This window comes from Zychaea mexicana (genome assembly GCF_025766255.1).
Source record: "Zychaea mexicana strain RSA 1403 chromosome Unknown BDB00scaffold_172, whole genome shotgun sequence".
NCBI lineage: Eukaryota > Fungi > Mucoromycota > Mucoromycetes > Mucorales > Lichtheimiaceae > Zychaea > Zychaea mexicana.
This window is the reverse complement of record NW_026516835.1, coordinates 737-24,253: the sequence shown is the minus strand read 5'-3', so window position 1 is coordinate 24,253 and position 23,517 is coordinate 737. Positions and strand designations below refer to the sequence as shown.

The window sequence follows — 23,517 nt, the reverse complement described above, 5'->3', positions numbered from 1 at the left end:
TAGTTTTAAATTTGAAAACATAGTATTATTAAATGGAGATATTGCTTTTCTATATTTATAATTTCTACAAATATATACTTTTTTATTCATATAAAACTTCATTTCATATTTGCATTTAGAACATCTTTCATAAGAATTAACATAATTATTTTTAATTAAATAAGAAATAGCTTTTTCTTCATTATTAAATAATTCATATAAATTATAATACGATTCAATAAACATAAATTTTTATTAACTTTTTATATCTATAATTTTATTTTATGACAAAATTCAATTTTTCATTTAAGAAGTAATTGAGTTTGAATTTTTTTTATTGTGAATCTGTGAACTATCATGGGATTACTCCGTTGTAGGTGTAGGGATATTTTGGATGTTGCATACTTTGCGTTTATCTAGTGATACAGGGGAGTAACCATTAGTGTTTTGCTTTTAGTGAAATTATAAATACGTAAAAAAATTATAAGTATTATAATTTTTAAGTGTTTATAATAAATAGTGAAATTAATTTTTTAAAAAAAAATAATTTCTTAAACACTATAAGATTTTCAACCAATAGGGTTAATTTTAACCATTATGTTTGAAACAAACAGTGTAAGTGGCGCAATGGTAGTGAGCAAGTCCCCTCTCTAGCCGAGGAATACTTGGACGATGGCTAGCTTGACAGAATAAAGAAATATTATAAATTTGTTATTTATAACAAAATTTATAGATATTGAATATTCTCCACACCTTCGGTGGATACACAGTGGCCAAGTAAGTAGACACAACGTTGTGCATATACGGCTTTGTCATGATTGATGCGGAAATTTACCTCAGTTAATTTGTCAATTACTGCAGCGACATGGATAGCATGTTCTTCTATGCTGTTTGAGAAGATAATGACGTCATCAATGAATGCACGAACGAAGGGCATCTCTCTAAGAAGAACTGTTAAACAACGAGTAAATACCGAAGAAAGATGCCATAATCTATAGCAAGCTCCTTGGAACTGATATTGGATGTGTCCTTCAATTGTGAAAGCAGTTCGTTCTCGATGTGGTTCATAGAGAGGTAAAGAAGTGAAAGCGGATTTTACATCGAGGCAGGTAGTAACGACGGTGCGCTTTGAATTACCGCTGTTGTCATTGCCTTGGATGGCTGCAATAACATCACTTAATAAAGGAAGTGGATGTTGTTCACATTGTAATAAATGCTGGTTGATTAAGCGGACATCTATACAGATTCTACGCTTGTTTGTATCATATACACCTGTAACAGGATCTTTCTTTGGTGCTAGTGTGATGGGACTATTCCATGCTGTGCCAGCAGGTGTAGGTTCAATAATGCCCTCATCTAACCAGGTTTTGATCTGATCGTCAATTAAATCCTTGAAAGCGATTGGTAATGGGTACTGTCGTCGATGGCAAACGATACCTTCTGGAACATCAAGACGGACCACTGCTTCAGGCATTGTACATAACGCGCGTTTAGGAATTTGTGCATTGCAATCAAGAGAAGGTTGGATAGCTTGTAAAAACTGTTTCCTTTGTTCTTCTGTGCCATATGGCGAATTATTAGGTTTGGGTAATTCAATAATTTGTTTCTCATTGTTTGGTGTCAGTGGCTCCCATAATGTGGCTAAACCAGTAATACCAATTCCGAGTTTAAACATCAAATCCAGACCAATGGTGACTGGTGCTGTTCCAGATAATTCCATGATGTAAAAATTGTGTTTGAATGTTTTCCCATTGTACTGTAGTTCAACATTTTCAAGTAAACCTAAAAGGTAGGCTGTTACATCCTTTGCTGCTAAAGTAATGGATATATTTTTTACTGCGTTTTTATTGATTTTAAGTACAGATGTTGACTCTATGTTTTGTAACCATGTAGGTGTCATAAATAACTTGTTGGCGCCTGTGTCGACTAATCCGAAGACTTGCTTAGTCTGTACAGTGATAGGAACAATGAGTGAGTCAATGTCATCTGTTGCTTGCAGTGTGTTATTTATTTGTGTTGTGCGGTTGATGTAATTACCTGTAATATCCATTCCGTCCAATGAAATGTGATTAAGTGTTTCTTCATCCCGCTTTGATGGTGTAGTAGAAGAAGACGAGGAAGGAGACGAGGAAATGTGTACAGAGCGATTGCTCACCATTGTTGTCGACGTTCCTGACTTCTTTTGTCCTTTTGCATCAAAATATTTTTGGCAGCGATGGCCTAAGACATATGGAACTTTTTTACAATAACGACATAGGTTGTCTGAACCTGTTGATTGCCGGTTATTGCGGACTTGTTGTTGTACTGCTTCCCGCTGGCGCTGGAGAACGTGGCAATCCGTCGCCGAGTGATTTCCTTTTGGATGGACAGGACAATCACCGTAATGACGAGGGCGGCGAGAAGCTGGTGCTGGCGATGAGGAGGACGAAGACAGGTGTTCATTACCCATGCGAAGTTTCTTTCCTGGTGCATAGATGCTCGCATAACTACCGTTGTCTTGAAACTTGTCAACGAATTCACCCAATGTGGAAATTATGAGTTGCACGACCTCAGTGACTTCAGATGGCCAATCTACACCATACTGTCTTGCTAGTACTGGGTAGATCTTTTCGCGGATCGAAGGTGGCAACGACGAAATGAAATCGAACGTCAAGTCACGACCGCTGGCTCTTCCTACCTCGTGTGCTAATGACATCCATCATTCGGCATAGACACGGATCGCTTCATTGGCTTGTGGACGAGCGACAAAAGCTCATGACGCTTGAGGTACATATGAAACGGATTGCCGTATTCCTTCTTGATTTCGGCGCAGGCTTGTCTCCAATTTAACTGGCGGTCAGCAACATCTCGGCGAAACCAAGTCATTTGGTTGTCATCTAGACATAACCAGAAAAGACGTTCCCAATTGCCATCAAGGTCAATGCTATGGCTGCGTAATTGGATTTCAAAGGCGGAAATGAAAGCAGAGACGGAATTGTGCACTGGCTTTGACGAATCTCGGACAGGGCCTCCTTGTACTTGTAGTATCGGCAGGTTCTTCGGAACAATGGAGCTTGCCTTTCGATCTTCGAACTGTTCGGACATGCTGAGTGCTTGCTGAGTAGCTTGGTAGATCTTGAATGCATCACGTGCTTCTTTGTGTGCCTGTTTTAGCTGGGATAGGTCATCCGGTGAAGCATCTTGCGCCTGCAAATATTCTTCGGTGGCTTTTGCTAAGCGTGCCTTGAGGATAGCTCCCATGTTAGACGGTGTCAGCTTCCTTTGTTCCAGGTAGGTACTCGGTGTAATTATGTTCCTGGCCATGGTTTCAGTACTAGTTTCAGTGCTAGTTTCAGTGCCATTTTTGGACGCCGATTCTGAGTCCACCATTTCAACATCGTTGCTTGAGACCTCGACCGTTCCTGGAGTTACCACGTTGGCTTGATCAACGGTTTCGTTAATGTTTGTAGCGTGGTTGTTATCGGAGGACATGATGTAGGATATAAGGAAGAAACAAGGTTTTCAAAGATAAAAATGTGATGATAGAGCTTTAATAAAGATAATAAGGAACAAGATTAAGTATCTTTTATATTCTAGCTATTAAGACGGTGATATCAATTCATCCGACTAATGGATAAACTATGTGCTAGAGGATGGATCAAGGACGTATCAGAACTTCTATTGAAGTCGCTATGTTAATCGGGCACATCTTTGAAACCGGCGTTAGCTGATGTAATGGCCGAGGTACCTGTTGATAGGTTCATTGTCCTGTTCACGTAAGGTGGATCATCTGAGTGAGAGATTTTATTCAATAGTGTTTAGCCGAAATGCCGTAGTGTTCATACGTGTGTGCTATAATGTTTAACCGAATATCTTATTGTTGATATCTTGAGCAGTGTATTAATGTGGTTCACCACACTTTCTTCTTGGTTCTTGAGCTTAACTTCAAGGACAGTACGTTTGCCCTCACGGTGGACGAGTATACCATTGTTGGTGGGAAACACATTCATGATTTTTTGGATAAAGTCAGGGACAGAGCCTGGGATTGGACTGACATCAAACAGGACACTGCCTGGAGTGCGACCAATGCGCCAAATCCTTGTTAGAAAGGTAGTCATCTTTTGGTCCGGTGTCTGTTTTTTACGGTACTGATGAACGAGTGAGACTCGTTGCGGTTGAGCTACGCGAGCCCAGGTGAGGAATGGTGTGGGAGCGGTGCCCGATGCACTGCTAGGCGGTTCTTGAGGAGAATTGGGAAGAGCCATGGTTTTTTTTCTTTGTCGTTGAATAATAGAAAGTCCAAAATTGGACTCAGAATAGGGTTGGGACCCATTGACCGCGCTTGCATGCTCATAAACAGAAATCAAAAAATTTTCGGCCTTGATTTAAAGGATCAAACTTTTCTTTCTCCTTTACTGAACCCTTAATTAACGACTGGCCCTTTGTAATATCCAATAAACCAAAAGAGACAGAATAAGTCCACGAGACCCGACAGGAATTGAAACTGGTTTATTATAATAACAAAAGTTCTCACTATTTATAAGAAATGGCTTATCCTTGGCAACTACCACAGCGTGTGCATTGAACGGATGAATTGATGTTACAAATCAATTATATAGGATTAAGTAATGTATGATGCGTGAGTAAAAGGTACATCCGGGTAAATGCCTCAGATAGTAGCTAATGTGAATTACGTGATCCGAATAATGACAACTTCTTCCTGAGCATAGCTGATCGGTGTTTCACCAAGATGTGTATGAATAAGGAAATGTCCGCACAAGTGAGGTTATGAGGGAAATAACAGCAATCGTTAATGACCGATTAAAGAATATGTGTTATTGATCATGTTGGATACAACACCCTTGACTTAACCTTTAGAATCTTTGCTTAGTCTTTGTCGGCCTTTATTTCAAGGATCATTTTATCCACAGTGTTGCACCGATATATTGATATTACATATATGATACAAACAAAATACTTCCTGCATAACTACCACATCCAGTCTCTGAAACCCCCCTACTTCTGTGGGGGCCTACCTTGCCTCTTTATACATAAGTATCAAGGTCTTTTAAAAGGTCTTGATATCGTGCAGTGTGGGAACCACCAGAGCTTCGACTCCCCGTTCCTTATCCAGCAATACTGGTGGAGACGTAATGATCCCACCGGAAATTCTATTGCCGAACGAGTTGTAGGATGCAAACGAAGACGCCCGTAATCGACCTACTTTCAGATCACCACTTCTTCTTTCCAGTTGCAACAATCTGGAGGGGGGTTATTTCGTGGCTGACTTACAGCGGTTTCGATTAGAAACCAGCGTCAAGATGTATTGGTCAGGTTGCTGAGCGGATCTATCATTTATCTGGTTTTTCTTTTCATCGTCACAGACCCTGGTCGTGTATAGATAGCTGTAGAAATTAGGTGAAGGATAGATCACTAATTCTTTTTGAATTAAACAGCAACCTCGAAGACTTCTAGTCCCTTTCTATTGTTGAACATCAAAGCATGCCTGCAACAATGGAACCCAGTCTGTCACCTGCCACAGTAAACACTGTCTGTACTATGGCACAAATTACTATGAAGCTGGTCGACCTCGTAAGAAAGACGTTCAACTACAGTGACACAGTTTACCACAAACGGCCCTCACTTGGGACAATGCTCTGCAAAGTACATACAAGAAGCGAAAGCGCTAACCATCCTCAATACTGAAATATGATGCATGTCATCTTATTACTGCTCTTAAATTTGTGTGAGTTTTGGTTGACAGCGAATCAAAATCACACAGGGCAATCTTTTGGATAAGGCTTTGGATACGGACACCCCCCTCTAATCCTTACGGACACCCCCTTCTATTTTTAATCCTCATGAGGTTACACACATCCTGTAAATATATACTTGTGGGGGTGTCCGCAAGGTTATGAGTATACCTAAGTGGTGTGTTCTGTTATTTGTTATACCATATAACGGGAGAGCCATAAATCAAAGTGATGTAAAATATAATATTCCTTTAAGGTATTGAGTAAATCTTATCAACATCGCTGTTTAACACATGCCAGATTATATCAAAGAACAATGAAATGTAGAGAGTGGTGTTCGAGAAGACAGGGAATTACTGTACAGGAAGTAGTAGAATGATTAATCTAGTCTAAAGGGTCCAGCACGCACTGTCTTATCGTCGTCACGCTTTTTTATCTGCAGATAACGCCACTTTGTTTTACGCAGGTTATCAATATTACCCATTGATTGGTATGCCTTTATACACATCGAGTTGATAATCGGCCAGTCCATCTTGATAATGCGTCCTTTTGTATCGATGGTAGCCCAATGATTGTTATTGAGATGCTGCATAATGATGGGGAGAGGATTCTTGTTGTCGGACGATGGACCTTGCATTGGCAAAATTAGAGATGGCTCATAAGCGTATTCGTCAGAGTCTGGCTTTTTCTTATCATTGTCTGGATAAATTGCAAGAGGTCGTTGATAAATGTCTGCAGCGATCTGTGCAAAGTCAGGCGCAAGGAACCAATAATCCGATGGGCACGATTCTGGGGGTCGTGGAGCATCAAGTGCGTAAGATAGTGATGTTTCAATGCGCTGTAAATTTTCACGCATAAATACATAGTGCTGCTGATATATATCCTTGTTTATCTTGAAGCACTCCAGCATTTGTAGCTTGACCAACATAAAAGCCTCTTGATTGCCGTGTACATGATGTGCGATTGTGCGGAAGCCACAGAAGCCATCAGACATAATGTCGACAGTTGTTTCAATGAACTTGCGAGGGATGGTTGGATGAACGAAGAACTTCAGCTTGCGTACAAAATCTTTTTTGGATCTACAATAGTGTAAATAGTTTATCAACTTAGTTTGGTTACAAAAAATCGTGATAGCTGCAAGTATTTGTTAGCTAGAATTCCATCAGAAGAGCACGTACCTTTTGTTCGTGCTTTCAAGGAAGTTCATCTCCGGATCCTTTCTTTTCCCTTGTTGAGGAAAAATGTAGATGTTATCATCCTCAGTGTTGCTGCCTTCGGAGAGTTCCTCTGACTCATTGGCATTTCTATTTTGAAAGCGTTGCTGGCTATCCTTTTCATCGAGTTCGAACTTTGACGGTAATCGTGCATTTCTTGTGTTAGCAGGGCGTCCTTTCGTCTTCACATTGCTTGGTAATTCGATGTCGCTAATGTCGATACTCATTGTATATTCGTCGATAGTCCCATCGATACTACTAAGTAAATCGGATTTTTGCTGATCCGACCGCATATTGTAGAGTACATCATGCAGCTTCTGTAGTACCATGTTCTGTTGCTCTAATACAATTGCTTCAGGAGTATACACCTTTTGGAAGCTATCTGTGGATAAATAACTCTCATATTAGGATATGAAGTATATTACAGGCGCATAGTATAAATCAAGTATTACTATAGCAGAAAATTATACCTCTGTCATATTCCAAACGCCATCGATCAGGAATATCCGACAAACTTATACTGAACCCTTTTCGTGCGATATTATGTTGACACGGCAGTCCATAGTTTAGCGTGGTACCACACCAGCACTCGCTTGAGTCAAGTGATATTTATCGCAGTTATCCCAAGCTCGTTTGAGCTCCCTTCGGAGTAGATTTAAAGCAAAAAACGAAATAGTGCCAAAGAGCTCTTTGCATCGCAGCCGATTCATGCTTTCCATACAGTGGCATTTTATGTCTTTCTTGCAAAACCTGAGTCTCTTCATCAGCCAACTAGTACAAAATTCTGATTAGCATATCTGTTAACACATTAACTTTTCAATCCGAAAACAAAGGGTGTAGTTCATACCGATTTATGCATGACACGATCAATTCTTTGACCGTTTTAAACAAGCTTCTGGTAGCGTGCATGGTATCTTTGATGCGCAAGTGTGTTCCTTCAACACGCGATGACGCCCTCATTCCCATGTTTAAAAGTTTTCCAGCATAGCAAGCACCCCATTTCTCCTGATATTCAAGGCAGCTATATAATATAATACAGCTGGTGAGCACAACTCGGCAAAAGCATCAGTCAAATATTGGATAAAGGTAGTTAACATACCCGTTGAGATAGTCCATCATTTTCTCTTTCTTTTTGTTTGCCAGCAAACGTATTGCAGACGTTGCATCATCTTCAGTATCTCTGTCGTTCTCGCTATTGCTGCTGTCGTCATGATGCTTCGCTTTGGACTTTGTTTTCGTGCTTTTTGTTGGGTCGCTTATGGTTTTTGTTGGCATACGCAAGAGCACCTTTTTCGATCAGACACTTATAAGCGTCCATGGCAGCCTGGAAAGTCGCTTCGTCTTTTTTACCAACATAAAGCATTTGCTTAATGATAGCTTTGGCTTCGCCTATCTCTTCGCTGTTCGGTGGAAAGCAAGTACTGAAAATGCTACGTAAATGCTGCTCCATATGCCACCCGCAAAGTATATGCTCTGCATCTTTGAAAGTTGACTCGATGGCGTTGATTAAAGCTCTTTCGTTGTCCGTAATGAAGACGCGTACGTTTCCTTCTGGCCATATGACTTGTCGCATAGTCCGAAGGAGCCAGGTGTACGACTCTTCTTTCTCGTTTACCAAGAAAGCAGAGGCAATAAGCACGTTCTTGAGCTTTGATGCACCGAGATGACTGACACCAACAACATTGACAAGAGGCATCTTGGTTCTGCTCGTTTTGTACGTCGCATCGATAGCAATGATCTCGTTGAATCGTCGTGCTTTTGCTATACTCGTTTCATGGGTAAAAAAGAGGGCGTCGAGACTTTTACCTGTGCCGTCTAGCTTATATCTAGTGATATAGTTGTTACCAATGAGGAACTCGAATATCCTACTGAAGCCGCCATGATTATCCTCACGGAATATTTGCGCACGAAAATTGTATAGATCCCTCATGGTCATAATTGCGCCGTCTTCGTGGTTTTGGACTTCTCGATGTATTATGAGGGGCCTTACGGAATTATCTGTCAATGATAATATTTGCTGTTCGGCATGGAGAGTTGGCGTGCGGTGTTGGTGGTAATACTGAGGAGGCTTGTCGGGGGAGTGGTTGTGCTCGTTGTCGTCGCTGATCTTCGTTACTTTCCAGTGCTTATCCTTCTCGGACCACCTTAGGTTCATGATTCATTGGCAGCCGGGGGTTTCGTCGCTGTTTAGCGTCCCCGCGTTTCTTCAGTTACTCCGTGTGTATTGCGATAGCTTCCACCATGTACGCACTGGATCAAGATTTTTACGTTCTTCTCACTTCGTTTAGTTGAAACCGCAAAGTTGTATTCTCTGGCTTGCTCGTTGATTGCTTTCACAATTTGCTTATTTGATCCGGTATAAGTAGTGTCAATCAATTGCTCCATAGTGTTGGGATAGTAGGATGATAAACGTAGGTAGAAAGTTGAAGATATAATATCAAAGTATACTGTTTATTGAGGAGCATTTATATACTTGTATAAACTACTGCACATAAACACATCCGTAGAGACACCCTAGAGAGTTTGAAAAGCATTAAGGAATGTTTTTTATGGTTCCTTTTTGCTATATATCGAAAGATGTATAATAACAATAACAAGTGAACAAATCCAGTGAACACATCCTTGCGGACACCCCCACAAGTATATATTTATAGGATGTGTGTAACCTGATGAGGATTAAAAATAGAAGGGTCCGTAAGGATCAGAGGGGGGTGTCCGTATCAAAAGCCTTTGGATTATACTGCTACCCTTGGTAATGCTTTGTGTAAGCCCAAGAACAGTCTTCGCTAGGTCTCTTTACTCATCTCCATACGAGCCATGTATCTTCTCTCCGCACTATCCTTTAATTGGCTCGAGGGCTTGGTGTTGCTAATTCGCGCAGACACGACTGCTCTGTAATTCGCTCCTATGTATAGTAACCGTTTAACTGTAATCGTTCTTCGTGTGTCATCCGGGTTACCAGTGTAATTATGCAGGAGCACTGCTTCTACGAAACATATTCTTAGGCATATATGATACTTGAGTAGAGTTTTAGGGCATATCATCCAACATTTGTACCGTGTGCAGAATATTTTTTGCTGTGTTTGGCTTTGTCTTTTAAGTGGAGCCTCTATAAAAGGGAAGTAGACCTGAGAACCGACTTCATGTTCCGCCTCGCTTTTGCTTTGCTTCTTAAACATGAGCGTTCCTATTGAAGACAAGGTGAAAATTGCCTCCAAATTCCTTCTAGCCAGTCCTCCCGGTGAAGTCAACGATGTATTTAACGGTATGGTACTGCTGTAGATATGCGTTATTGCGTGGTACTAATTTTTGAGGGAAATACGTTTTTCTCTCACAATTGCTTAGATGTACGTACGCTTGTCGACAATGATGAAGCACTCCAAGACGGCATTCTTCAAGCATTAGAACAATACAACACAGAACAGCTTATCACTGTTACGCTGCCCGAGTCAGATTACGAGGTACTAGAGCCACCTTACGTGTAAAAAGCATCATCTTGTGCAATATGACCATATACTGAATCTGTTCAAATTGTATAGGTCATCGTATCAAACCATGGCAAAGTGGACGAAGAACGATTTATAGATCCACGGTCGAAGCAGTCGTTCAAGTTTGACCATATGCGTTTGGTATGAACAGAAAAAAGGGACTTGGATAATAATTTCGAGAAGTAAGATGAAACTAAATAAAGAGTTATGGGGTCTATAGGTTGCCTCAGATTTGCAACCACATGAGGGCCACGCGTCGGTCGAACCACTTCGGTACATTGTTCGATGTTTTTAATTCAAAAAAGAAGCCTTAAAATGAGGAACAAAGTGCTGACCTCGTTGTTTAGTGAAGCGATCGAAAAGGAAGCATTGACATACGTTCAAGACCATTATCCCGAGGGTGTATGCACTGTATATGCGCCCACAGAGTACCAAGTAGCGATTGCCATTGTAGACAACAAATATAACCCGGGCAACTACTGGTTAGTATCATCGAGTATTGAATGTTTCTATATTAAATTGGGCTGGACATGGAATAACGCCGTTGTTATACATGACTTACAAAGGAACGGTCGATGGCTTTCAACATGGACACTTGATACCCAAACTGGTGAGCTCAAAGGCGCTACCAAGATTAATGTGCATTATTACGAGGACGGAAACGTGCAGCTGAATGCCGACAAGTATCATGAAGCCAAAGTCTCTATCTCCGAGGTAAAGAACCCTTGTAGGTGCAGTTCTTTCTCAATGTCTATCTCACTAATTGTCTTCTGTTATATTTGAGGATATTGCCAAGGTTGCAAAGGCAACGATAAAGGAAATTGCAGATTTTGACAAGCGATACCATTCTTCGATTAACAACAGCTATGGGGACTTGGCTGAGAACACTTTTAAGGGGCTTCGCAGAGCACTGCCATTGACGCGAAACAAGTTGGATTGGAACAAGATTCTGAATTACAAGATTGGCAACGAGTTGTCTCAAAAATAAATCATAGCACTTTTTAATCTGTCGCGTTATATCAAACGTGCAGCATGTTAAGTCCGGGTGAAAGAAAGTGATTGTATGTTTGTAACACTTTGGCAGTCCATTATTATAGGAATAATGATATATAAATTCGCAAAAGATAGAGGTATGCATGATGACACTAGCACTTAATCATCGTTATCGTTGACTAGCATTTCGTTGTACCAGGGGGAATAAACTTGGAGGTGATGTCGGCCAAGGACCATGACACGCACGCAGAGCTGCTCGAGAGTTTTACGAACACATTCCAGCCCGTAACTAGCCAAAACTTCGCGTGTCGCGAACTTGCCAGTGTTCAATTGAGTGCGGACCACTGAAGCAACGCGACGCATGAGCAATGAGTACACAGTATCACTATGCGAGACAGTCTTATCCACCATGGCTCGAATGATAGGTCGTCGTTGTTCATCCGTCACCCTCACGCTCCGTTCAATTTCCAAAGCAAGATTATCAATTGTCGTGGCTCCGTCTTCGAGCATAACAAAAAGTTTGGCTGCAAGTGTATTAAGGTCGCCGAGATGTCCAAAGTTTTTGGCCAACATGACCAGTGCAGCGACGATGGTGATAGACTGCATTTCGTTTTGATACCGCGTGATACGCTCAACATCCAGGAGAACTGTTTCAGGGCACCATGTTGCAGAAACAATCTCGGGCGACGTCAAAAGAGAGATGAATGCTTCTTCGAACACTGCTTCCGTGCTAGGATCACTGCTGCCAGAAGGCACATTTTCCGGGTTACGTTCGTTTGCCACCTCCGTGCGACGCTCCTTGGCAGCTTGCAACCACGTGCGTGTCTTTGCCAAGCCTACTTCTCCTTTAGCTAGTGCCTCACCAAATTTGGATCGCTCATACTCGACTGCGACAGGAATCAAATGTGGACGCAGCGAACGCAATCTAAAGTTCCCCAAATCCAAGGCCATCTCATCAAGCATTTCCAAAATCGCTCGCAGTTGATGCACGCTGTTGGCCGTATGTCCGATTTTTTCGATGGCTTCGTCGCGCACCGGCGCACAGATCTGACGCATCACTTGTAGAACGTACTGCAAATTTGCGTCCAAATCAAAGATTTTTTGCTTTGTCTGCTGTTCGATCAATGCAACGTCGAGAGCCTCGCTAATCTGCGTATGGAGACTTGATCCTGATCGCACTAGTCCTAGGAGACGCTGCATTAAGTGATATACGTTATAAGTCTAAGCAAGCAAACAAATAGCAATCATGGCCAGCAACACATATCCGAATACTTTACTTGTCGAATATCGCCCAGGAGGGTCGGCAGCGAATTTTCAGGAAGTCCATTTTTTATATCATCCTCCACAGCGTCAAAGAATGCCTGTGTTGCAATCTTCCGTACTTGTTGCTCGAGTGTCTTGGCCTCGGCATCACTAGCTTGTCGCTGAAGCTTAAAATCGGGGTCGATAATGATCTCGTGGGCAAGCTGTTGATTTGTAATCCCAGACACAGGAGCGTATCCGCCTAGCAATCGATTCAATTGCTCGGTGCTAATGGAAGGCGGCTCGTCTTGCCCGAGGGAGCGTTCTGGCCGAGGAGTAGGCGATGGAGGAACTGATGATGGCCTCGGGGAACCTGCTGTTTCGGTAGGCTGATTCAAAGCCTGCTCGACTTGCGTGAGATGCTCCAAAGCAGATGGCCCACCCACCTTGCGGATACGGTCTTTGACTTGGAGGATTTGCTGATCCAACTGCTCACTCACACCTTCTTCCTCGCCTTGTTTTCCGAGTGTTTGCTTCAAACGCACAAGCTCGATACAGTAGGCTGACATGTTGGCCACCAGTTGCTTCATGTCCTTTGATTTCCAAGATTCAAACAATGCATAATACCCGTTCCAGCATTGCTCAAATGCTAACTTGGAGGCCGATCCCAGGTGATCTTCTTGAGACTGCACAATCTGCTCAAAGTGCTGGAGAACTCTTTTGGCAGAAGCTAGTAGTTGCTGCACATTGTCGTCCATGGAATAGCAATGGAATGTTGCAGAACAAAGAGAAAAAGGAAAAGAAAAAGAAAAAGGGCGGGTTTATCACGCGGGAGATCGAAATTAGAAGGCAGAGAAGAGAGAGAGAGAGAGAGAGAGATGGGGGGGTTGTTAGCAAATGCCGACGAGCGAGAGTGATATCATCGATACTGCTATCATTAATCAAATACCTGCTCCTCTGCACCGTGCATGTCCTGGAACACCTCACGTGGGCACATCGTCATCATGTATGCCGACAGCAGCACACGGGAGCGCTTCCGGCCGTCCTTATCTGTCACGCTCAAGGCCCCGTTTAGTATCTTGTATGTGACTTGGATCACCCTCTTGTTGCGCAGGAGACGGCCTAGGTGATTAAACTGCAGCCATGTCTCCGGCATGGATGTCGATGGAAGTCCGAGCCTGCGGAACGCAGAGAGCAGCGCTTGCCACGACAGCTTTTTCTTCTTTGCCTTGTCATGCTCTTGGCGACCGTCCTCTTGACGCTGTAGCTGTTGCTGCGGCTGCTGATGTTGCTCTCGTTGACGCTTGTCGACCGATCCCTGTTGTTTGCGCTTTTTCGCTTTCCTGTCGGCATCGCCGGCACGTCTTGCAGCTGCCTCAGAACCCGTGACCAGAATCTTTGACTTGGGCTGGCTGAGCATGTGCAGCCGCCTTTCTAGATATCAACATCGGTGTCACTTTTACTTTGGTATTCGCAAAATGCTCACCTTGCATGCGACTGCTTCAAGCGGTTCTCCAGCGCACTGCGAAGTCGCTCTAGATTAGGGAGGGGTTAGAGTGAGAGAGCAGGAGTGTGTGAGAATGCACTCTATACCTTGCTCGGCTTCGTAGCGTAATATGTTTTGACGAGCGACTATCTTGGCTCGTTCCACAAGCTCCTTGCTTGCAGCACGACGCTGTTCAATATGATTGTTGCGCTTCGACTCGGCCACTTGCAAGGACTGTAGAAAAAGCAGGCGCTGCGACTCCTTGCGAGCCTCTACTTCCTTGACAGCTTTCTGGACAGCAAGGAACTTGCGGTTGAGCTTCTGGCGCCTGGCTTCTAGCAAAGCTTCCCGCTTGACTTCTGCCTCGGCTAGGCTGGTGGCATTGTTCTGGGCTGCGGTGTCCACGGTAGCGTTGCGCAGAAAGCGTTTCTCAAGATGGAAAGGCTTTTTGGATGCTTGGCGCAAGGAGAAGGCGTCGATGATATAAAAGCCAGAGCCTGTTTTCTCCATTGTCAAAAGAGGAATAACTGGGAAAAAAAGAAAAAAAGGATGGTAATCGGAAACAGGGAGGAGAGGAGCTGAAATAGATTTCAGACTGCATTGTTGCAACCCAAATTATTGTAAATTACAGAACACGTGCCCTCCTGGATTCTTTTTTCTTCTTGGCCCTTCAATGGTCTTTCCATTCGGTACCACTCGTCGTTCTTCACGGTCCATGGCGCGCTCAAAGTCACTAGACAAACTAAAGGCATCGTCGCCTGTAGATCCCAGTGCGGCAACTCAGCCCGCCAACGTTCTCATGGTTGGTCAAATATACTTGGATACGATTCTCGACGTGGATCGCTTTCCAGAAGAAGATCACAAAATGCGAGCCTCGCGCATGGAGCAGCGACGTGGTGGAAATATTGGAAATACTGGCGAGGTACTTGCGCAATTCGGTCGCACCAGCGTTTTTTGCATGTCAGCCTTAGGTCCCAAGGACTCGTCAAGGTTTCTGTTCTGTTTGTTACTTGAACTGGTTATACGTATCGATGTATGAGAGGCTGCACTAACGCACAATTCAATTTGAAGGCAGTTGATTGCGCAACTTGAGGCCAAGGGAATCAGAACTTCGACTTGTATATTTCGCAAATCACCTACTCCGTCCTCGTACATTATTAAGAGCAATGCATCCGGTTCTCGAACAATTATTTCGGTTAGCACGTAAGCATATTGGAGATATGTGTGTATCTGGGAAGTGGAGGCGTTGATATTTAGCTATAAAAATTCAGTATATTAAACCATCTATTGCGAAATGGTACTGGTGATCCAGTATTGAGGATATTTCGCGGGACGAATTCATACGGAAATTCGAAATGGCTAGTCTTACCAAAACGCTGGCGTTTGAATCTGACGGCAAGGCGCCGTTCAAATGGATACATTTCGAGGGTCGAAACGTTACTCAGGCAGTGCAGCAAATTGACTGGATCGATGAAAAGGCACGACGTGAAGGTTGGCGCTCAGAGCTTACGATATCTGTTGAGTTAGAAAAGCCAGATCGAGAACATATTGACTGGCTCATGGACAAGGTATTGAACGATGCCCTAGTCCCATTGTACCGCTTCATCAACTTTCATGAAACTGACAATCTTTCCTTTATCGTCTTAGGGCGATGTTGTGTTCTTTTCCAAACTATTTGCCGAGCGGCGTGGATATAGCCACCCTGCTGATTTTCTGCGCTCTGTACGTCCACGCTGCAAACCACAGTATGTACAGCATTCAAGTGCTTGCATTATCGAGTATATACGCATGTCAATGGAGTTAATTCGGGGTTTGATAGGGCTGTGTTATACTGTACCTGGGGATCGCGTGGTGCGACATGCTTACAGCCTAATGACGAGGAACTTCATACACCTGCACCTCTTGTGTCCCAGGTAATGGATTCTATCGGTGCAGGTGACACCTTTATCGCCGGCATAATGTTCATGCAAATGCGGGGTATGCCTTACTTGTCGTCATTGAAGTTTGCTTGCGAGCTTGCGAGCTGTAAGGTAGCGCAAGAAGGATTTGATGGTCTGGCTGTTGCCATGGCAAACAAGAAAGTGTGGGATACACAGTCTCTGCCGCTGCCACCGTCTAGGATATCGTCTATGATCCGAAAATACAGCGATTCTGATGTTGTCCGTCCCAGAGACGAAGCGAACGAACTTGATAGGGATGAGGAAGGGCAAACAATTAACGAACGCCTTTCGTCGCTCTCGTTTTCGTCTTCAAAGCCACTTCTATAATTAGCTTGTTTGGTTTATTGTAGCGCTTGGTGAACCAAACACCTTTAATTGCGCACATTTCTTTCGTTTCTTCTTTGGACAATTCATAATGCTGCTTTTATTTCGTGTATCTATCTATCTATCTATCTTCTATACTAATAAAATCTTTAAAAGTTAGCTGAAAAATCCAAAAAGGAAGGTGGCTCTACAGCGGTGCTTTAGTTTCTATAAATCCACATGTCAGCAAACCGAGATTTACTCCACCCCTATCTGATGAAGAGATCTGGGCAAAAGTGAGCAAGTACATGGTCATTCGGGATCCGGAATCCAGGATAAATAAAAAAGAGTCTCATTACGCATCAAATATCTGTATATACCATAAGAGGGGCAATGGATTTTATGGTTGAAGCATTGACCGAATTATCTTTGCTGTAGATCATATTTTTTTACTACCATTCACTGTCATACTATTTAGGATTAGTAGTAGTAGTAGTACTAGTGGCTGATTGGGTTCAGGATGTTGTTGCTGACAAACTTGCAACAACTATAACACGCAAAAAAGGAAGTTGTCATCGTGCTGTTCACGCGTCCTGAATCTGTCTTTACGCGCTTTTGAGTAGTCCCTGTACTTCTTTTTTGTTTACCTACAACCAGTCGTTTTCAACTTATATACTTCAAATGAGCATCCGAATCTGTGCTTCGTGCCAGCAGTCTGGGCACTCGAGTGAAAGACACCGAGAATGCTTACTGAATCCGGCTCGCTTAGCTGCGCGTGAGCAGAATAAAATTCAATTCGTCTTTGAGCACCATCAAAGAGTCGATCCAATTGTTGAAGAAAATCAAATGGCGAGCCCGAGCGTTGAAGATCCTGTCTCCGAGATTAATCAAGATCAAAGTGTTAATCTGAGCGATAGATTGTAAGCGATAATTTTCGAATAGACAATGATGTGACTAAAAATTGACACATGTTTGTAACAGTCAGAGACGGTTCCTCGGTGCGCAAGCTGTGGCCAACTTGGACATTCACGTAGAAGTTTCCGTGGTTGCCCACTTAATCTAAAGAATCTGCAAGCTGATATCTCAACTGAGCCTCGAGCAATTAACAATCCCTCCTGTATAGGCTATACAGTCTATAATTCTAATAACGCGTTTCTTTTTCTTTTGCAGTCTCATCCCGCCATCGGACGTATCCGTGCAAACCATAATCCTAATCGCCATTCACTTGGATTAATGGATCGTGAGTGTTCGTATTGTCACGCGCGTATGTGGGTGCAAGAGCGTGTATCAGCATCTTCGGAGACATCACCTGAATTCCAGCTATGCTGTGCCAAAGGGTCCGTTACTCTTCCTCTGCCGAGTGAAACTCCACCAGAGATCAGAGCTATTATGTGGTGATGATCGTGCCTCGCAGGATTTTCGTAAAAACATTCGTGCATACAACAATGCTTTAAGTTTTACGTCCCTTGGTGCCAGCGTTAATCAAACTGAAGCAAACTTGCGAGGTGGTGCATACAACATTCGGATCCATGGCACCATGCACCATATGATTGGGTCTTTGCTCCCTAACACGGATGAGGATACCCCAGCTTTTGCGCAAATCTACGTCTATGATCCTTCCATGGAATTGCAAATACGTCAGAATGCCACGAATGCCCCTGTGAACACAGATACTTTGCGCACTTTGCAGGAGCTGATGCATCGTGTTTGCCCCTTTGCCCAAGCTTTCCAAAACATGGCCGATCGCTTTCGTGACGACAATGTGGAAAACGTTACATTGGTGATTCCCGCAGAGGGTACCCCAGACCAAGGCGGTATAATAGACCAACAGGTGATGAAGTTGGAATCCTGATTGTGGATAACACGCATGACGGCCAGGTTGGGCACCGCGACATTGTTGTGCGAACTCGGTCAAATCAATTGCAGCGTATCTCAGAGAAGCATCGTTTCTATGACGCCATGCATTATGTATTGATTTTTCCTCAAGGTAATATTAGCATGAAGTTCTAATCGTCTGCTGTAGTGCGTAATTCTAACTTACACAATTTCAGGTGATGAGGGCTGGACCATCGAAGCGCGCAATGACAATGGTGATAACATAACAGTGATGGAATGGTATAAATATCGCCTGATGGTGCGCGAGAACGGTGACGACGACAATGGACACGATCTGCATCGCTTCGGTAAGCTGTTTCAACAGTTTATTACTGACATGTATGCCAAGATGGAATCCAGACACCTTGGCTACATCACGCAGAACCAGGACAAGCTACGTTCAGATTTGTACAATAGTGTTGTAGATGCCACGAATCTGGGAGACAATGATATGGCCAACGTCGGTAGACGTGTGAGTTTACCATCGTCTTTCACTGGTGGCCTGCGGCATATGCAACAGCTCTATCATGATGCCATGAGTATCATGCGGCGCTTTAGAAAGCCTGATCTTTTCGTTACATTTACGTGCAACCCGCGATGGCACGAGATACAAGATTCTCTTCTTCCAGGACAGACAGCGCCTGACAGACCGGATATATGTGTTCGGGTATTCAAAATGAAACTGAAACAGTTGATGGATGATCTTACCAAAAACATGGTTCTGGGCACAGTGATTGCACATGTCCACACTGTCGAATTTCAAAAACGCGGGCTACCACATGCTCATATCCTCTTGATCCTTGCCAGAGATGATAAACCAACGACACCTGAAGATGTGGATGATATTGTATCGGCCAAGCTTCCTAACTCGGAGCAATACCCAGCCGCATGTGCAACAGTGGAAAGACACATGATGCATGGACCCTGTGGTGACCGTCACTTTCGATCGCCATGCATGCAAGACGGTGCCTGTTCAAAGCACTTTCCAAAGCAGTTTACGGATGAGACCAATATGCGTGACAATGGATATCCTGTTTACAAATGATGCTGTAATGATGCCGATTTTGTTGAAAAAAATGGTGTTCATATGCATAATCAATGGGTAGTCCCTCACAACATCTTTTTATGCACCAAGTACGACGCACATGTCAACGTAGAGATCTGCTCCTCGATCGCTTCTATTAAATATATCTACAAATACATATACAAAGGTCACAACCATGCGTCAGTAGCTGTAACTCATCAACAACGTGCGCAAACCGAAACCGACCAACAAGGTGAACCACCTATAAACGAAATTCAAACCTATCTTGATACACGATACGTGCCTGCATGCGAAGGTTCCTGGTGTCTCTTTTCTTTTTCTTTACACAAGCAATTCCTAAGTCACCAGCGTTTATCCATACAACTTCCAAATGAGCAACTGGTGCATTTCAACGAGGATGATGATCCTAGAACTGTTGTCAGTCGAGCACATGAAACTATATTGACAGCTTGGTTTAACTGCAATGCTGAAAATGAAGAAGGGCGAGCAGTACTTTACCCTGATTTTCCCGAGAATTATGTCTTTGTCAAATCAGAACGTCACTGGAAAATCCGTGAACGTGGTCATAGTGGCACCATCAGACGCATGTACACTGTCTCCACAAGCCAAGTCCAAAAGTATTATTTAAGATTATTGTTGTACTGTGTTCCTAGTGCAACAAGTTCTAATGACCTCAAGACCGTTTAAAACAAGCGCGTGCCAACATTTCAAGCTGCTGCAAGGAGGCGCGGTCTGCTAACTAGGCAGCAAGAATACTAACTTCCCAGAGCTTTACAACAGTTTTTTTCTTTTCTCTTAACATACTGTCAGCCTAAAGATCTATATGCTGTATGGATAGCTTACTGCACACATCTTTGTGAAGACTTTTTACAGGCTGCAAGAGTTGAAGTAAATGACCAATCTCTGCCACTAGACGACCGTATATTTGGACAAGGATTGCTTGCTATCGAATCTATCATGACAAGGGGTGACTGTAAGAATTTACCCGGTGGCTTGGTGGCTTAGTAAGTGGCTTAGATCACGCAACTTCCTAAAAAGGAAATAGATGGGTAATTGGTTTTCCCGACGGCGAAACGTTTTCCCGGACCAAACAATAGCAGACATGTATGCTTTATTTTTTTCAAAATTTTGCGTTAGTGAAGTGGTCGAACGCACTAGCCTTATGCTAGGCCTTTTGCAGAAGGTGCGAGTTCGAACCCCTTTTTGCCAAGCTTTAGTGTAACTTTTTTTTTGAAAAAATAGTTTTTGCCATTATTCAATCAAATCTTATTATGTTCATATAAATAATATACCATCAGATGCGGCTTTTTTTCCTCGTTCTAATTAGTATAAAAGCATATGTTCTTATATAGTAAGTCTATGGATGATCCCATTGCTTATACATATATAGTATTATACTTTTTGTATATCTATTTACAATGTAATAGAATACTTTTTAGATATTTAAAAAATTTAGAAAGAGCATCTGTAGTAGAATAATGTATAGTAAGCTTCAAACTATTTGTTTTATTTGAAACAAATGAGTATCTAATAAGATATGAGTACTTGATGATAGAAAATTTCAGTAGTTGATAGATAATACTTCAGTGACAAAAATACTTTAATATACCCAAATTTGGATTGTGACTTTTATTTATGGAATAAATCGGAGCTGTATCTGAATTATGTGAGGTACATTTATAAGGTATATAGGATTTTTCCTAATGATTGGCGGGGCTTCTTTTCCCATCATGGCGGGCCTTTTTTTTTCATTTTGGCGTTGGGGGGTGTTTGTGATTAGCGGTGTGATTTTCGTGAATGGCAGGAGGAAAAAAATACAATGGCGGCCGAATTACAGATTGATGGCAGAATAATAAATTCATAAAGGCGGCCGTAATTTCAGGTTGATGGCAGAATAGTAAATTCATAATGGCGGTTGGGTAATTACTGTAATCGTTTTGCCTTCTTTTTCTCAGCATGACAGTTAATGATTTTCGACAACTCTATAATTTATTAAAAAAATCATATATAAATATGAAAAAAAAAGTAAAAGGAAAAAATATCGAAGGGCAGTAAAAAAAAACATATAAAATATGAAAAAAAAACTACAGCATTTTCTCTCCTTCTATACACCTAGGCACAAACGTAAGGGAATGGCGAATCCATCCTTGGCAATCTTGGGCGGTGACTTCATGGGCGGAGTTGATGATGCGCGGTAGCAAGGTGTCGTCTGTGGTCAGTAAATGGCGTTTGACACCTGCCTTGAGCTTTGACCAAAATTCCTCAATTGGATTGAGGAATGGGCTGTAGGGCGGGAGAAAGAGGATCTCGAATCCTTGCTTGTCAATGGCATCCCGAACTTCATCAGTCTTGTGGATAGCGGCATTATCCAATACCAAGGTCCTTCCACCCATACCATTTTCAGTGAGCACCTTCATCATCACTTCCAAAAATTCGATAAAATGCTCCGCCCGAGTGCCGATTTTGCCCACCACCTTTTCTTCACCGTCATGTGTCTTGCTTTCTTGGAAGCGACAACCACTTGAGGTCTCCGGAGACTCAAGTTGACTACACCTTCACCAGTGATGGCACCCAAGATCGTAATATTCACCCCACGCGACTTAGAAACCAAGGCCTTGGCGGGCTCACCTCGTCTTGATCGACCAAAGTTACGCTTGATGTGCATGTTGAAGCCAGCCTCATAATAAAGACGCATTTGTAGTAATCAATGCCACTGGCTTCAAATGCGTATGCCCAGTTGATCCGGGAAGCGATCGTTTCATCGGAGTTGCGGTACTCGGAGATCCGTTCCAACTTCTTTAAGGTAAGCCCGCATTTGTTGACAAGGTGCTTTTGGAGGCCACTTTGGGTGATGCTGATGCCGAATCGATCAACAAGCGATTGTTGTGCTTCTTTTAGGGTCGCATCTGACTTGGTATCGTAATACACCTGGAGAAATGCCGTGTGTTCGGGTGCCAAGGTTGGTGGAGGACCAGGTGATTTGCCCATCGTACTTGGTAGGTATGGTTCGCCTTCAACAAATCGTTTCCAGTATCGTTGTGCAGTTCGTTCCGGGATCAAAAGGTCGCGCCCAGCCTCTGCAGCGTTTAAGGTGACGTTTTGAATCCTGTCGATCAGTTGAATAATCTCTGGATCTCGATACACTCGATGAGCCCCTAAAAAATATTAGAATTGTTATGTTAGATATCAAACACAACTGGAAGTTTAATGGTCTTGGTAAGGTTTAATAATATTGGGTAGCATACTTTTTGGAACAATGGTTTCTTGTTGAGGATTTTTGCGAGGCCTTCCTCTTCCTTTTTTCGCTGGTTCTGTTCGATCTTGAGTGGCTGCGGTAACAGTCGAAGTAGACGCTGGAGTATCTGTTACCTTGGAAGTAGAAGTTCTCTGCTGAATTATCAATTTTTAGTTAGTAAAAGTTTGAAATACCCATTAAATATCATAAAGTTATCGACGAGTAGTTAATAACAAAAAAATAGTACCTGCAACGTATTTTTTATCTTGGTCATTGATACGAGGGATTGCACACCACCGGTAAAATCACTGCACTCGTTGGATACAATTTGATATATATCATCGACTTCCATCTCGTCTTCGTACACATCAACATCGGTAGTGTAAGGTAGTAGTAAACTTTTAATAGGTAGCATGATAATAGGTAACTAGAAAAATCAAATGAAAATGTGAGGATGAGTTTTAGTGGATAAACTACGTTGGCTTTATATATACATTTTATCCCTATGCATCCATCATCAAGTTTTTGCATAATGTGCAAGTTAGGTTACATGGAACACCTCAATCTTTTTCTGCGTAATGTGCAAGTTAGGTTACACGGAACACCTCAATCTTTTTCTGCGTAATGTGCAAGTTATGTTACACGGAACACCTCAATCTTTTTTATTCTGCTGATCAGTTGCGATTTATTCTCATGTATGTGTTGCTGGAGGGGATATGAAAGTTTAGGAAAATAATTGTGGATAAGCCTATAGAAAAGAAGATGTTACCAGTTGTTCTCTAATCTGAGCAATTATCTGCATAGTAAAATGTAGAAAGGAATGTCAATAACGCACGGACATCCAAATGTCGTTTATCCATCATCCAACAATACTCCTTCCCGTTTACCAATACCCAACCATGTTACAAGAAATATTATATCATTATTAAATAAACAAGTCATTTGAATTAAACCAGCAACAAGAAAAAAAATTTATTAAAAAAAA

General features: G+C 42.5%; 5 protein-coding genes across 5 annotated transcripts; 3 read left to right on the top strand and 2 right to left on the bottom strand.

Annotated features, from left to right (window-relative positions):
• Positions 1-3,653: 3,653 nt before the first annotated feature.
• BDB00DRAFT_879379 (uncharacterized protein) lies at positions 3,654-4,223 on the bottom strand (the record flags this gene model as incomplete). Its single annotated transcript, XM_053127861.1, has 2 exons — positions 3,654-3,748; positions 3,878-4,223. 2 exons carry the CDS (start codon positions 4,221-4,223, stop codon positions 3,654-3,656), a joined length of 441 nt encoding a protein of 146 aa, XP_052972958.1.
• A 5,879-nt stretch (positions 4,224-10,102) lies between these two features.
• Positions 10,103-11,196, top strand: BDB00DRAFT_775877 (F-actin-capping protein subunit alpha; the record flags this gene model as incomplete). Its single annotated transcript, XM_053120242.1, has 6 exons — positions 10,103-10,190; positions 10,271-10,386; positions 10,465-10,554; positions 10,634-10,686; positions 10,761-10,895; positions 10,980-11,196. The coding sequence occupies 6 exons, from the start codon at positions 10,103-10,105 to the stop codon at positions 11,194-11,196; spliced, it is 699 nt and encodes a 232-aa protein (XP_052972957.1).
• Positions 11,197-11,251: 55 nt separating this feature from the next.
• On the top strand, positions 11,252-11,401 carry BDB00DRAFT_775882 (F-actin-capping protein subunit alpha; the record flags this gene model as incomplete). Its single annotated transcript, XM_053120243.1, has 1 exon — positions 11,252-11,401. A coding segment is annotated over one exon (150 nt), but the record flags the coding sequence as incomplete, so codon positions are not given.
• A 164-nt stretch (positions 11,402-11,565) lies between these two features.
• BDB00DRAFT_775871 (T-complex protein 11-domain-containing protein) lies at positions 11,566-14,068 on the bottom strand (the record flags this gene model as incomplete). The annotated part of the gene is made up of 3 exons (XM_053120240.1): positions 11,566-12,600; positions 12,684-13,388; positions 13,598-14,068. The coding sequence occupies 3 exons, from the start codon at positions 14,066-14,068 to the stop codon at positions 11,566-11,568; spliced, it is 2,211 nt and encodes a 736-aa protein (XP_052972955.1).
• A 1,024-nt stretch (positions 14,069-15,092) lies between these two features.
• BDB00DRAFT_775875 (Ribokinase-like protein) lies at positions 15,093-16,401 on the top strand (the record flags this gene model as incomplete). Its single annotated transcript, XM_053120241.1, has 5 exons — positions 15,093-15,124; positions 15,206-15,337; positions 15,447-15,582; positions 15,782-15,879; positions 15,954-16,401. The coding sequence occupies 5 exons, from the start codon at positions 15,093-15,095 to the stop codon at positions 16,399-16,401; spliced, it is 846 nt and encodes a 281-aa protein (XP_052972954.1).
• Between the last annotated feature and the right edge of the window lie 7,116 nt (positions 16,402-23,517).